Genomic DNA, 14,016 nt, shown 5'->3' with positions numbered 1-14,016 from the left:
CAACTCTATATTAATGCCCATGATTTTGGAATGAGATGTTCAACTTACAGGTGTCCACATACTTTTGGTCACATAGTGTATGATTTTCAGATTGAATCAGGCATGACTCAAGTTTAAACACCATCCCAGTCAAAAATGAGTCCTTAGAAAATGCTACTGAGGGTGTCAATAATAAAAAATCCCCATTAAGGTTTCACCCATAGCATAGGCCTACTGTGAGTCCACAACACTGTTGATAAAAAATAATGGATTAACCAGTGTGTGTTTTTGTGTTAACAACATGAGTCTTTCTCTTTTGTTCATAAATTAACCTTTTAATTCTATTGTATTTTAACATTAAAATTGATTACAAAGTGTAATTGAATGTGCTTTTTGTTCGGCTTACAAACTCTATATTAATCTGACCATCTTTGGCATCAGGCCACACACGACTAAGCGTGGCCTACCTACCTTATTCCTAACTATGTTTCTGTTGAGAAACGCCAGAGAAAAAAAGCATTTACTGGGTCAGCACAGTTCCATTTCCATCCCTACTCAGCCCCTAGGAACATAAAGAGATTTCTGAGATCTCTTTTATGTTCCTAGCCCAGCCCCTGCCTCCTACCTGCTTTTAGGCCTTTAGGCCCTAGCCGCCCTACAACTTTGATGTGTGGATCTGAAATAGTAGGACAGATGTTCATTCAATGTCCACGTTGGTTCAGTGTAATGTCATTGAAATGACATGGAAACAACGTTGATTCAACCAGTGGGTTCTTGATATCTGGACGCATGACTTGGGGAAATGGCTCGATCCCGAATAAGGACATTGACATTGCTGATTACAACATCTCAGGTGTGACTGAAAGGGGGGGAGTTGTGGCTACATATGTGAAATCAACTCTTGTGGCATCATGTTTAACTATCACTATCCCCCAGAATGTGAGGTTTTGGTTATAGATGTGGCCATAAGTCAAAATACATTAACTGTTGCACTGCCGGATGCTGCTTGTACTATTTGTAAGTATGCAAAACCATTTCTGTCATCTGAATTAGTCATTTTAGGGGATTTTAACTTAGAGTGGCTTACCCCGGCATCAGACCATTTTAATAATATTTGTCTTGACTTTAACCATGCTCAACTAAGCCTGTTGCCACTCCTATTTGCCACATCTTCAATTTAAGCCTACTAGAGAGCGTGTGCCCTCAGGCCTGGAGGGAAGCTAAAGTCATTCCGCTACCCAAGAATAAATAGTAAAGACCCCTTTACTGGCTCAAATAGCCGACCAATCAGCCTGTTACCAACCCTTAGTGAACTTCTGGGGGGAAAATGGTGTTTGACCAGATACAATGCTATTTTACATTAAACAAATTGACAACAGAATTTCAGCATGCTCATAGGGAAGGACACTCAACAAGCACAGCACTTACACAAATGACTGATGATTGGCTGAGAGAAATTTATGATAAAATGATTGTGGGGTGCATGCCACTGACTTTGAGTAAAGCCAGAGTGTCTATGTATGCGGATGACTCAACACTATACACGTCAGCTACTACAGTGACTGAAATGACTGCAACACTCAACAAAGAGCTGCAGTTAGTTTCAGAGTGGGTGGCAAGGAATAAGTTAGCCCTAAATATTTCTAAAACTAAAAGAATTGTATTTGGAACAAAACACTCACTAAACCCTAAACCTCAACTAAATCTTAAATAATAATAAATAAATAATGTGGAAATTGAGATGACTAAACTGCTTGGAGTAACCCTAGATTGTAAACTGTCATGGTCAAAACATATTGATGCAGTAGTAGCTAAGATGAGGAGAAGTCTGTCTATAATAAAGTGATGCTCTGCCTTCTTAACAACACTATCAACAAGGCAGGTCCTACAGGCCCTAGTTTTGTCACACCTTGACTACTGTTCAGTTGTGTGGTCAGGTGCCACAAAAAAGTACTTAGGAAAATTGCAATTGGCTCAGAACCGGGCAGCAAGACTGGCCCTTGGATGTACACAGAGAGATAATATTAATAATATGCATGTCAGTCTCTCCTGGCTGAAAGTGGAGAGATTGACTTCATCACTACTTTTATTTATGAGAGGTACTGACATATTGAATGCACCGAGCTGTCTGTCTCAACTACTGGCACACAGCTCGGACACCCATGCATACCCCACAAGACATGCCACAAGAGGTCTCTCAACAGTCCCCAAGTCCAGAACAGACTATTGGAGGCACACAGTACTACAGAGAGCCATGACTACATGGAACTCTATTCCACATCAAGTAACTGACACAAGCAGTAAACTTGGATAAAAAAAAACAAATAAAAAAACATCTTATGGAACAGCGGGGACTGTGAAGCAACACAAACATTGGCACAGACACATGCATACACACACATACGCACTATACATACACATGGATTTAGTACTGTAGATATGTGGTAGTGGTGGTGTAGGGGCCTGAGGGCACACAGTGTGTTGTGAAATCTGTGAATGTATTGTAATGTTTTAAAATTGGATAAGCTGCCTTAATTTTTCTGGACCCCAGGAAGAGTAACGGGGATCCATAATAAATACAAATACAAAACTGATTGCAAAACCCACACTGATTAATGTTAAAAATCCAGCAAACTCCTCACTGACTGACATAATTCTGACAAATAGCCCCCACAAGTACTTGTCCAGTGGTGTCTTTGCTAATGATCTAAGTAATCACTGTCCTATTGAATGTATTAGAGATACCAAACAGATTAGCATTGATCCTTGTATAACTTTTTTGTTTTTTTCCCTTACAAGCTTTTCTTCATGATATGTATTACTTTGACCCTTCCTCCATCAGCTGAATGCCTGACTCTGAATCAGCTCTAGATTTGGTCTAATCTATTTCTCTCTCTCAGACAAACACCTCCCTTTAAACAAATCCTTTGTTCTCTCGTGAACTTTGAGATCCTGTTATGATGAGAAATCAGGCCTGTGTCAAGGCTGGAAAAACGGACCCTGTAGCTGATTAGCAGTTTTTAATGCAATTGAGAAATAGATGCACTTCAATCAAGAAAGCTACATCAAGCTACTTTCTCAGTTCTATCTCAGGCTCTGCTGGTGATAAGTCTAAAGTTTTGAAAAAAGTTAATGCACTGAAGCGTGGAAATTCCTCTCCTTCCCTGCCTAAGCAAGTTGTGTCATACTCTGGCATCATTACTGAGAAAAATTAGGTAAGTGTTGCTTTTAATCAGCATTTTATCTCAACGGGCTTTTTGAAAGAAATGGTAGTTTAATTTACCCTGGTCAGCCGGTCGACTGACTGCCCCTCTCCCAGCCTCTAGTTAGCTCGATTGGAGTTCTGTCAACTTCTATTGAAACTTTATTTTCATTTCAACAACTTTATATTTGTGATGTTCTAGACGCCTTGCGCAAGATTGATGTAAAAAAAAATCCACTGGGGCTGAGTTGCTTGATCCTTTCTTACTGTAGCTTTCTGCTCCTCTGATCGCAGAATCTTTCACACATATGTTTAACCTTACAATTGATTCTGGTACCATCCTCAGGGTCTGGAAAGTAGCCTATATACTCACTCTTCACAAAGGTGGTGAGCCGTGAGACCTAAATAAATAAAAAAATCTAGAATCCTAAAATACTCAACTTAGATCCTTTTTAACTAGGAAACGTATTCTAAATGTACACTAGTCAGGTTTCAGACCAGGTCATAGCATCATCTCTGCTACTTCTTTGGTTTTCATTGATTTTCCCAATCCTTTTTTCTTAATTTAAGATTTTATTTATGATTTTTTTTTTTACAATACAAAACATACACATACAAATGACAACATACAGACACAAACAAACATCCACAACATCACCCCAGTCCAGACTCACCTGCTCACACCCCCATCTCCAGCACCCATATTACTCTCCGTCACATGGCCTCAAACTGCACCATTTTGTTTCTCAGTCACCCATGCACTTTCAACATTTAGACAATAAAGCATTTGACCTTTCCATTGTGTTAACGATGGAGGATTGGTTGATTTCCAGTTTTTAAGTATACATTTTTTCAAAATGATTGATGAGAAAAGTATTGTCCAACCCATCGATATCTCAGTATACCCTCATATTCCATGTCTTGAAATTATGTTCTTAATTGATTGGATAAGAAGAAACACTGTCTGGACATTTTTATTGACCTGTCTAAAGCCTTCGATACTGTGGATCACTCAGTAATTATTCAGAGGCTTTGACTAATTGGTCTGGACCAGGCTATGTGTAGCTGGTTTGAAAATGATTTAAAAGACACAACACAGTGTGTACAATTCAACATCAATTCCACGTTGGTTCAATGTCATTTCATTGAAAGGACTTGGAAACAACAATGATTCAACCAGTGTTTTCACTGAGTTAGGTAAATCTGCTTTTAGTTGTTTTGCGCCTCATGGAATAATCTCCAAAACTCCTTAAAGGGGCAATCTGGAGTTGCTACATCCATTTTTGGACTTATAAATTAATTATATATAGGCCTACCCATTGATCCTTTAAGAATATAACTTATAAATGCCCCAATGAGCTAAGTTCAACTGTAGTACCCTATCAAAACCCAAAATATAAAGTATTTTTTTCTCCAATGCTTGTCAACAAAGTAAATGTAAACAAACAATATATTGCCTCAAAACATGGTTTAAACTATAATTTTGATATCATGGATGGTCAGTCCTTGCATCCATAGCTCTGTCTATGAATTTGAGAGTGGTTGCATTTCTCCAGCCACATTCCTCAGCGTTTTACAGAAACAGGGGCGGGGATGGACTTTCTTATTGTTTCTAATGCTAATTGCTGCTTTAATGCTGGTGGAGTTGGTGCCTGTAGGGCACTGCAGGTGGATGTTGAAGGGCCTTTTTTACTGAAGATTTGTTTGTTTCCTATGATTGTGTTTTGGTTTTCGTGTTTTGTGCAATTGATGTGTATATTATACACCGAACAAAAATACAAATATACAAATAATACGCAACATGCAACAATTTCTACGATTTTACTGAGTTACAATTCATATAAGCAAATCAGTCAGTAGAAATAAATTCATTAGGCCCTAATCTATTTATTTCACATGACTAGGCAGGGGCGCAGCTATGGGTGAGTCTGAGAGGGCATTGGCCTGGGGAGCCAGGCCCAGCCAATCAGAATGAGTTTTTCACCGCAAAAGGGTGTTATTACAGACATAAATACTCCTCAGCCCCATTACACGTGGTCTGCGGTTGTGAGGCCACTTGGAAGTACTGCCAAAATCTCTAAAATGATGTTGGAGGCAGAGCATGTGAGCGGAGTTGCATGGTAGGAAATCCAGCTCTTCGCTCATGGAGTGCTCCATGTCCTTTCCAACAGCTCCGCTAAAACCGCTTGGGCTCACAGGAAAAAAAACTGCTGATCCAAATTTGCTCCATTCATTAAAATCCCAATTTAAACCAACACTCATCTATTTTAGTGACTACCTGGACCTACCATTTGGTTTTGAAGTATTGAAACCAAACCATATGGATTTCAATGAAAAGTATTTGAATAAAGATACATTTTATTTTATTTGAAATTGTGCATATAGGCTGTGACTTACTTAGAATTAAATACAAATTAAATAAAAAATGTCTTATTAGTGCCTTTGAATTAATTTTTAGAAACAGTAGTTTGGCCAGTCTGTGGCTTCAGGCTCATGCGATGGTGCCTGGAGAGCAGGCCAGCAGCGGAGAATATCCTCTTCTCACTTGCAGAGCCACTGGGGATGCGTAACACCCTTTTGGCCTGTCTTGCCAGGCTGGGCAGAGATGCAGTTGTTTTTTACTTTTCTATAGGTAGGCCTAAAGGTTTTTAGGCAAAATAACCCAAATTTAAAACGGAAAGCTCCTTGAACATACATGGGAATATGACAGGCTTATTGGGCCAAAATCAATTATTGCATATTGTATAGATAATAGAACAAAAATGAACAAAATGTTTAAGAGATCTGATTTTTAGTTTATAAATAGTTTGCTACAACGACACACTTAGTTATTTACCCACCTCAGTCCTTTCTTTTAGGATGTGCACATAGTAAGTACACCGTCATGCTTTTGGGATATGTCTTTTCAGATTCCACAATGATTCTTTAGTTGTGGACACTACATCACCACACTGCCTCTCTTGCTCTTGGTCCTCATCTTTGTAAGTCACCTTGATTTTGCACCTGTGTGTTTTATCAGTTTCTTTATGAAAATATTTGGTGAACTCCATGACAGTAGCTAAAGCAAGGGGCTATAGCAGCACACAAGATGACTACAAATGCATGCTGGGCCAGGCATGCCCTGAGCTAGTGAAGTGAGCACTACTGGAGCTAATAATTGGAGCGGGTGAGAAGGCCAACGCTCCAGCCTTTGGGAATCTTACTCTGTGCTCCAGTCAAATTGGGCACACTCCACTCCAGCTCTGCTCACATATTATAGTTGGAGGTGACTTATGGTAGAGAAATGAAAATGAAATGCTCTGGCAACAGCTCTGGTGGACATTCCTGCAGTCAGCATGGCAATTGCACACTCCCTCAAAACTTGAGACATTTGTGGCATTTGGTTGTGTGACAAAACTACACATTTTAGAGTGGCCTTTTATTGTCCCCATCACAAGGTGCACCTGTGTAATGATCATGCTGTTTAATTAGCTTCTTGATATGCCACACCTGTCAGGTGGATGGATTATCTTGGCAAAGGAGAAATTCTCACTAACAGGGACAAGCTTTTTGTGCATATGGAACATTTCTGTGATCTTATATTTCAGCTCATGAAACATGGGTTCAACACTTTACATGTTGCGTTTATATTTTTGCTCAGTATAGATAGCCTATGTATAGTATGGGCTCCTGAGTGGCGTAGCAGTCTAAGGCACTGCATCTCAGTGCTAGAGGTGTCACTACAGAACCTGGTTCGATTCCAGGCTGTATCACAACTGGCTGTGATTGGCGAGTCCAATAGGACGGTGCACAATTGGCCCAGCAATGTCTGGGTTAGGGTTTGGACGGGGTAGGCCGTCATTGTAAAATAATAATTTGTTCTTAACTGCATTGTTAAATAAAGGTTAAAAATAATAAATAGTGTAATTGTTGTTTATTGATGTGTTCATGCAGGTCTCATCTGCGAAAGAGACCGTGGTCTCAGCATGACTCCCTGCTGAAATAAAGGCTTCATAAAAATACATATTATAACGTCTATTCACGAAGCTGTCTGATGCCTGCTCCCCGACAAGTGCTCCGTCTAAACGAAAATACGCCTTGGGTGCGATACAATGTTCGAAACATTTGGAACTGACTTTCATATCAGCAAGAAATGCAGGGGTGTATTCATTACGGAAACGATTTACCGTTTAATAACCAAACGGGACGAAACGGGGAGGGACCTACTATAGAAATATGAATATTCGTATTTATAGTATTCTTATTTCTATGGGACCTACCTTATATTTGTCTAATAGAAACTCTCGTTTGCGTTTTCCGTTTGGAGTAAACGGTTTCTGTTCAAAACGTTTTGCAACAGACGAAACGTTTTGCAACAGAATCGGCATAATGACTACACCCCAGAACAGTGGTACGTCATTCATGTGCGACGGTGAAACGCCCCTACACTACCTAGAAGATGGACGTCGAGCCGCTCTAGGCATTGCGACGAGGATAACTATCTTTTATATAACAGTGCAAGTTTACTTCAGACACGCTTTTAATATAACGTTATAGTAATAACAAACTTATGTTGCTGAATTTTCCAGAACATTTTTATTCATCACTGTCAGTATATTTTGCTTTCTAGCTAGCATTACGGATACAATTGACGTTAGTTTGCCTGCTAACGTGGCTAGCCAGCTAACGTTAGTTAATTTTTTCCGCCTTAACTAACGTCAGTGAGCTAGCTAGCTAACTTGTCAATAACTAAGTTGACGCATTGTTATCACTATTATAGTAACAAGTAAGTAGGATTGCTAAAGGCTCGCTACTTCTCTTTCACGTTTGACTAACTAATAGCTAGTTCAAAGAATTTGTTAGCTACTGAAGTTGCGTTATTCTCAGGCGGCGCTAGCTGGTCACCGTAGTAACTACCTAGCTATGGCATCCAGGCGAGGAAATTGTAATAGCGGCGTGGATTCTCCGTTGAGTGTCAATAGCACAACCGGTGGTCCTAATCGTAAACAAAGTATAATCAACGCCCCAAACAGATCTGGGACTACTCCTTGTTATGATCGTAAAGTAGGGAAGGCTGAGTATGGGCACCAAGCATGCCAGGGCAACATGACTGTATCCTCACTGAAGACACGTCTAGCCCCGACCATTCAAACCACGTTAACCGCTGCTGTGGATACCCTCTTGGGCGAGGTAGTACTTGTACTCAACGAGACCCAACAAGAGCTGGTTAACAAGGAGCAGGAGAACGAAAGACTCAAAGTGGAATTGAGGACGTTACAGGAATGTCTTAGCAGCGCCCAAAAGTTAATCGACCAGTTGCAAATTCCCTTCCCTGGTGCACAGACCATGGGTCAGTCGGTTTTCGCCCCGTCTCTCACATCTATTGGCTCTATGAACACAGCTATGGACAGGGACCGCCAGAGCAATCGTAATGTGAACGGTGCGGACGGCCGGTGTGTTTCCGGGGTTGACCTAGAGATGGGTGGCTCTCTCAGTGAGTCTCTGCATGCTTATGACTCCAGGGATGACTATAAAATGTGTCAGCTCTCAATCCAATCAGACGGCTCTGTGACCAACCATTCTATGGACTCCTATGCTGCCAACACACCTAACATCTGCTCTGACCCCAGCCGGCCAGGTAAATTATTCCTATTTGTCATAAGGCATTCAAATGTTTATATGTTAATATAAAGAGGGAGAATATCATTACCAATTTGTTGTAGCTCATTTGGAATGAATGGAAACATGCAGTGTCTATGTGCTTCTGACATCCCTTTCTGTTATTTTGTACTAAACAGATGAGAGGCGGCAGCAGCAGGGGACCCAAGCAGTAGGACCAAGGTTTGAGATCAAAGAAGAGCAAGGGCCTGGTCCAAGTTCAGGTCCAGGGCAGACCTGCAGTAGAGGGGCAGGGCTGAGGAGCGCCGGGGGTGCTGGTGGTGGTGACCAGACTGCCCCGAATGTGGATGATCTGGGATACATCCATGTGGTGGAGCAGGAGGGGTCATCACGCTCCAGCAGCTACTCTCTCCGCCAACCAAAACCCATGCGGCCACGTGCTGCTACCTTTGGTCCGGCTCAGGGGGGACTGGCAGGACAGAAAGCGGTGTTGAGGTCCCCTGGAGCAGTAGGAAGTGACAGCATGTCCCCAGGTAGGGCAGGAGGGACAGCAGGACCATCCACCTCTCCAGGAGACCCAGACGCAGATCGCCCCCACCACTGTCTAGAGTGTGGGAAGACCTTCCGCCTCATCTCCAGCCTGAAGAAGCACATCCGCATCCACACGGGAGAGAAGCCCTACCCATGTGGGGTGTGTGGCCGCCGCTTCCGGGAGTCCGGGGCCCTGAAAACCCACCTTCGGATTCATACCGGCGAGAAGCCCTACTCCTGCTCTGATTGCCCTAAAATCTTCCGCCACCTAGACGGCCTGCGCAAGCACCAGCGCACCCACACTGGTGACAAGCCCTACGTGTGTGCCATCTGTGGCAAGCGTCTGAGCCGACTGCAACACCTGAAGCACCACCAGCGCATCCACACCGGAGAGAAACCCTGCAGCTGCCCTTTCTGCAACCGCACCTTCAAGGAGCCAGCGGCGTTGCGCAAGCATGTCCGCACTCACCGTGAAGAGTCTGGCCACATGGAGGCAGGCGTGGGAGACGACCCGGACCCAGAAGCCCTGGACAACATCAACAGCCTCCACCCTGCTGCCCCCTCCCCTCAGATGAGGTTTGATGAGTGGGGAGCCGAAGGGGATGATGTGGACTGTGTGTAGGATGGGCTCATCCTTCTGTCTACTGCCTACAGCATTAGAACATGACATTGAAAGAGTCTTCCTATTCCATTACTGTACTGTGTGAGAAAGCCTCCATTCCTTTCCTGAGAAACAGGCTGTCTATCTACATCCTTAGTGTTGTCCAGTGACCAGGGTAGCCTATTATTTTCAGAGACACTTCATTTGCCTGTCTGACCCTCTGACACATCTATCCTTTTAGTGCTTTATAATCTTAGAAATGTGAAAGTATTTTATACAATATGAAATGTACCTATGTATCATGTCCCCCTTTCTCTCGTTGCTAATGACCTTCCTATACAACTCCCAACAACCTACCTAAACTGTGTTCGAATACTCATGCTAAACATACTATTTGTGACATAAATTGAGTATGTATTATGCTTATTGTTCATAGTATGGATATAATTAGTATACCTAAAGTTCCCGAATGTCGTACTACATTTGCCAAAATATGAGGTATACAAGCTGTGGACACTATTTCCATGCTTATAGGGCCCACAATGCAATTTTTTAGAAAATGGGTGTGGCTTCACAACATTTTCACCTTTATTTAACTATGCAATTCAGTTAAGAACAAATTCTTATTTTCAATGACGGCCTAGGAACCGTGTGTTAATTGCTTTCTTCAGGTGCTTCGATCTTTCAACCTTTTGGTTACTAGTCCAACGCTCTAACCACTAGGCTACCTGCCGCCCCAGATTTGAAGAAAATGGCGGAAAATATGCAGCCAAGTCCAACGAGAGCGGATACAAATTCATTGCTTTAACTAATTATGAAAAATGTTAAGAAAATGTTGACCAATGTAATATGGTAATGACTTTTCAAATAAGTTACGTTTCATGTTATATTGGCTGACAATTTGTTAGCTACGCTAGCCTTACAAACCGCATAGCATTACAGCAGTTGCTTGAATGTTCCACTATGTTAGCTACCTAACTAAAGTTAGTTGGTAATAATACATAGAACTTGCCAGTATATTAACTGTATGTTATCTAACTAACTACCCAACGTTTATTGACTTGATTATTCATGTCATTCATAGCATAGCTAAGTGGTAGTAATTGTGCGTTCTCAATGGACATTGTTAAGGAAGTCTTAAGATGTCAAGTTAGCAATTTGTTATGCTAGCAAGCAGCAACGTCTGGTAGACAGGAGAAGCACTAGTACGCTCAACTGAATGGATACCGTTCGGTTACAGTATACTAAAATGAACTTGTAGTGTACAGTATGTTAGTATTGGTATTCGAACACAGCTTTAGTGTATAACAGCCATGTGGCTGCTGGAAATACAAATCCTTTAAGGGGCTCGTCGTATGTATTTTGAGACGGAATGGAGTTGTATGCAGGTGGCCTAGTGGTTAGAGCGTTGGGCCAGTAACCGAAAGGTTGCTGGATCGAATCCCCGAGCTGACAAAGTAAAAATCTGTCGTTCTGCCCGCTGTTCCCCGGTAAGCCGTCATTGTAAATAAGCATTTGTTCTTAACTGACTTGCCTAGTTAAATAAAGGTTAAATAAATAAAAAACATGTCCAAATGAACAGTTAACTACTATTAGTGCCACCGCCATGGTGACGTTAAACTGAGATTCATCATTGTGACGTTACCATAAACAACTGCAACTTCAGAGAGAGTGGAAGGCCTTACTAGCACCTACCCCACACATACTGATAAACAACTGCATATATGTACCAGTTGGGAAATCCCTCCTCTTTCATGCAACGTGATAGCTGTGTCCTACTCTCTTTGTCAGAAGTTGCTGATTATAGTCATGTCATATTGCTGAATGTTCCTTTAACTATTAATGCCACTATGTAATGTAAATATGTAATCACTTGCAATTGTTCCCAATTCTTTCTGGTATTGATTGGCCCATTCAGATAGAAAAGGGGAACCATCTTTATCTGAAGGGGTGTCTGTCTGATCAGAGCACACTTCTAGTTTCTGCCTTTTAAAGCTGTCAATCTCTTTCCCAGTGTATGATCCTTGTGAACCAGACTTGGTCCATCTGCAATTATGGAAAATGTACATTACCGTTGATAATATTGAAAATATTCTTTAAAATGCTGGAGTTACATCCAGCATGCATAGTGGGTTCTCTGGACCCAAGGTAACAGGGTCATGTACCGCATTCAGTGGTTATTTTTGCACGTCAATATTGAACAAATTGTTATATTTTTCTTCCTGCTAAGAATTTGGTATGAAATGTTAAAGAACATGATTTTGTTATTACTTGTCCTCCTGTGTTGAAAATGTATTTTGACCCATCTGATGCATAAAGTTACTTTGTCTTAATGTTACCTATTAAAGGGCCTTTGTTGATATTGTCACCTTTTTAGTTATTGTATGTAATCAATAAGATAATATTTATTGATCTTGCTGTGAGGGCTTGAGCTTGCAATATACTCTGTTTTCCACAATGTTTATGAGGATTAGTGGTGGAACAATTTCAAGTCAACAGTGGAGCTCGGGCACATTAAATGTAAGATGTTCCTGGTTAACAGAGGCAGACTTGAACACAGCGTCCTGTGGTCTCTCTGGTGTGGTCAGACTGGTGTTGTGGTGGCGGGCGGCCCTGTATTTCTGATCCACTCTCGTTTTCCACACATGCAACTAAAGTGGTGACCCTGCTCCCCTCCCTGACGGATATGACCGGGCTGACACACCCTCACCCACAGACTACTTACAATGACACACACACACATCCCCCCCCCCCCGTCTCCCCTATGGATTGATTATATTGACGGTCTCATGCACACAAAAAACAGCCACACACTCCCTGCTTTTTCCAAAGGGCCCTCGTCATAAACGTTGATGACATGCTAGTAGACTGGGTCACAGGATATGACTGGAGAAGCACCATATTTAACATAATCAGGCCCATGGAAAACCAGTAGCATATAAAGGTTAGATAAATAGAAAATCACAGCCAAACACTTCCATGCCTCCTCAGACTTAGGCTCAGCAGTCCCTCCTTGTTTACCCAGTCCCACTGAAATGCCAGTGCTGACCTCAGTGATGTCTGTAAGCCCACAGCCTCCACCTTGCCACAGCCCTGTGGTCTTACAGTCTGTCCCACTGGTACCACTGACCCAGTCTGGTGGTGTTCTGGCATTCACTGCTATCTTACGCGATGAATATGGGTTGTAATGACAGTCACAATTGCCTTACTACTTGGTCTGTAAGTAATAAATAACCAATGAGTTTACAAAGGGGGCAATTTATAATATCTGGAATTCCTTTGTCCTCCATGGGGCTAAAGACATTAGGCAATGACATACCCCCCCACCCCTTCTTTCTATAGCTGTGACTCCCTCAGTCTTGTCATGGGTGGCAGTCAGAAATCAGACCTTTGATAGTCTTCTGTCCGCTCTACGTGCAGGTGGCAGTATCCTGATTGTGTTATTGTATTCCTGACTCTCCATTTCTCATCAGTCTAGTCTGTAAGTACCTCTCCTGTTCTAATGTAAAAAGCAGGACTGGGCTCTGAGTTGGGTATTAGTTTAGTTGGGGAGGGAGGCAGTGGACAACAGCTGTCTTTGTCTAGTTTGTGTGTTTGCGGTGTGAGTGAATGTGCTTGAGTAGGTGTGCTACAGCTCGACTGGCTTCTATTTTTGTACGCTTCTGTGAGTGGTTGTTTTATTCGATTGTGAGTTTGCATGTGAGTGTGTTTTGTGCAAGTGTCTGTCTTGGCAGTGGATGTCACTGTGAGGGAGAGAAGCACAGGCAGAGAAATGTAAGTGCAGCCTGTGAACTCTCCAGGCCCATGCAGTCATTTCCTTAGCGACTGAAAGTAAATATTCATACTTTTTGTAGAGGAAGTGACTCAACCCTCTCTGCAACTCTCACTTTCTCTTTCTGGCCCATCACATGAACTCACCGGATGACATTCCTGACCCCAACTGTACAGATTTGACTGATTGTGAAGGTCAGCTAATGGTGTGGGTGTGGTCTGTAAGTGAAGGGGAGAATGTGGTAATGCTCTGTTATGTCATACTGTCTTTATATTTCACTACTGAATACAGTAACAAGCGATATACTTTGATTGGATAGCTGGATTTGGTGCT

The 14,016-nt window shown here is 42.1% G+C and overlaps 1 protein-coding gene across 1 annotated transcript; it reads left to right on the top strand.

The window, feature by feature from the left end:
* The first annotated feature begins 7,617 nt into the window (after positions 1-7,617).
* On the top strand, positions 7,618-10,693 carry LOC120057261 (zinc finger protein 316-like). The gene is made up of 2 exons (XM_039005811.1): positions 7,618-8,798; positions 8,959-10,693. Exons 1-2 carry the CDS (start codon positions 8,084-8,086, stop codon positions 9,930-9,932), a joined length of 1,689 nt encoding a protein of 562 aa, XP_038861739.1. The 5' UTR covers positions 7,618-8,083; the 3' UTR covers positions 9,933-10,693.
* Positions 10,694-14,016: the final 3,323 nt, after the last annotated feature.

The sequence above is a fragment of the Salvelinus namaycush genome, chromosome 12 (genome assembly GCF_016432855.1).
Source record: "Salvelinus namaycush isolate Seneca chromosome 12, SaNama_1.0, whole genome shotgun sequence".
Classification (NCBI taxonomy): Eukaryota; Metazoa; Chordata; class Actinopteri; order Salmoniformes; family Salmonidae; genus Salvelinus; species Salvelinus namaycush.
Note: the sequence above shows the minus strand (reverse complement) of the source record. Positions and strands in the feature narration are given on the sequence as shown.

Excerpts from the sequence above, each read along its gene's own strand:
- LOC120057261 (XM_039005811.1), top strand. The coding sequence starts at position 8,084 with ATGGCATCCAGGCGAGGAAATTGTAATAGCGGCGTGGATTCTCCGTTG. Across the intron at positions 8,799-8,958 it reads CTCTGACCCCAGCCGGCCAG|ATGAGAGGCGGCAGCAGCAG; the intron begins GTAAATTATTCC and ends TGTACTAAACAG.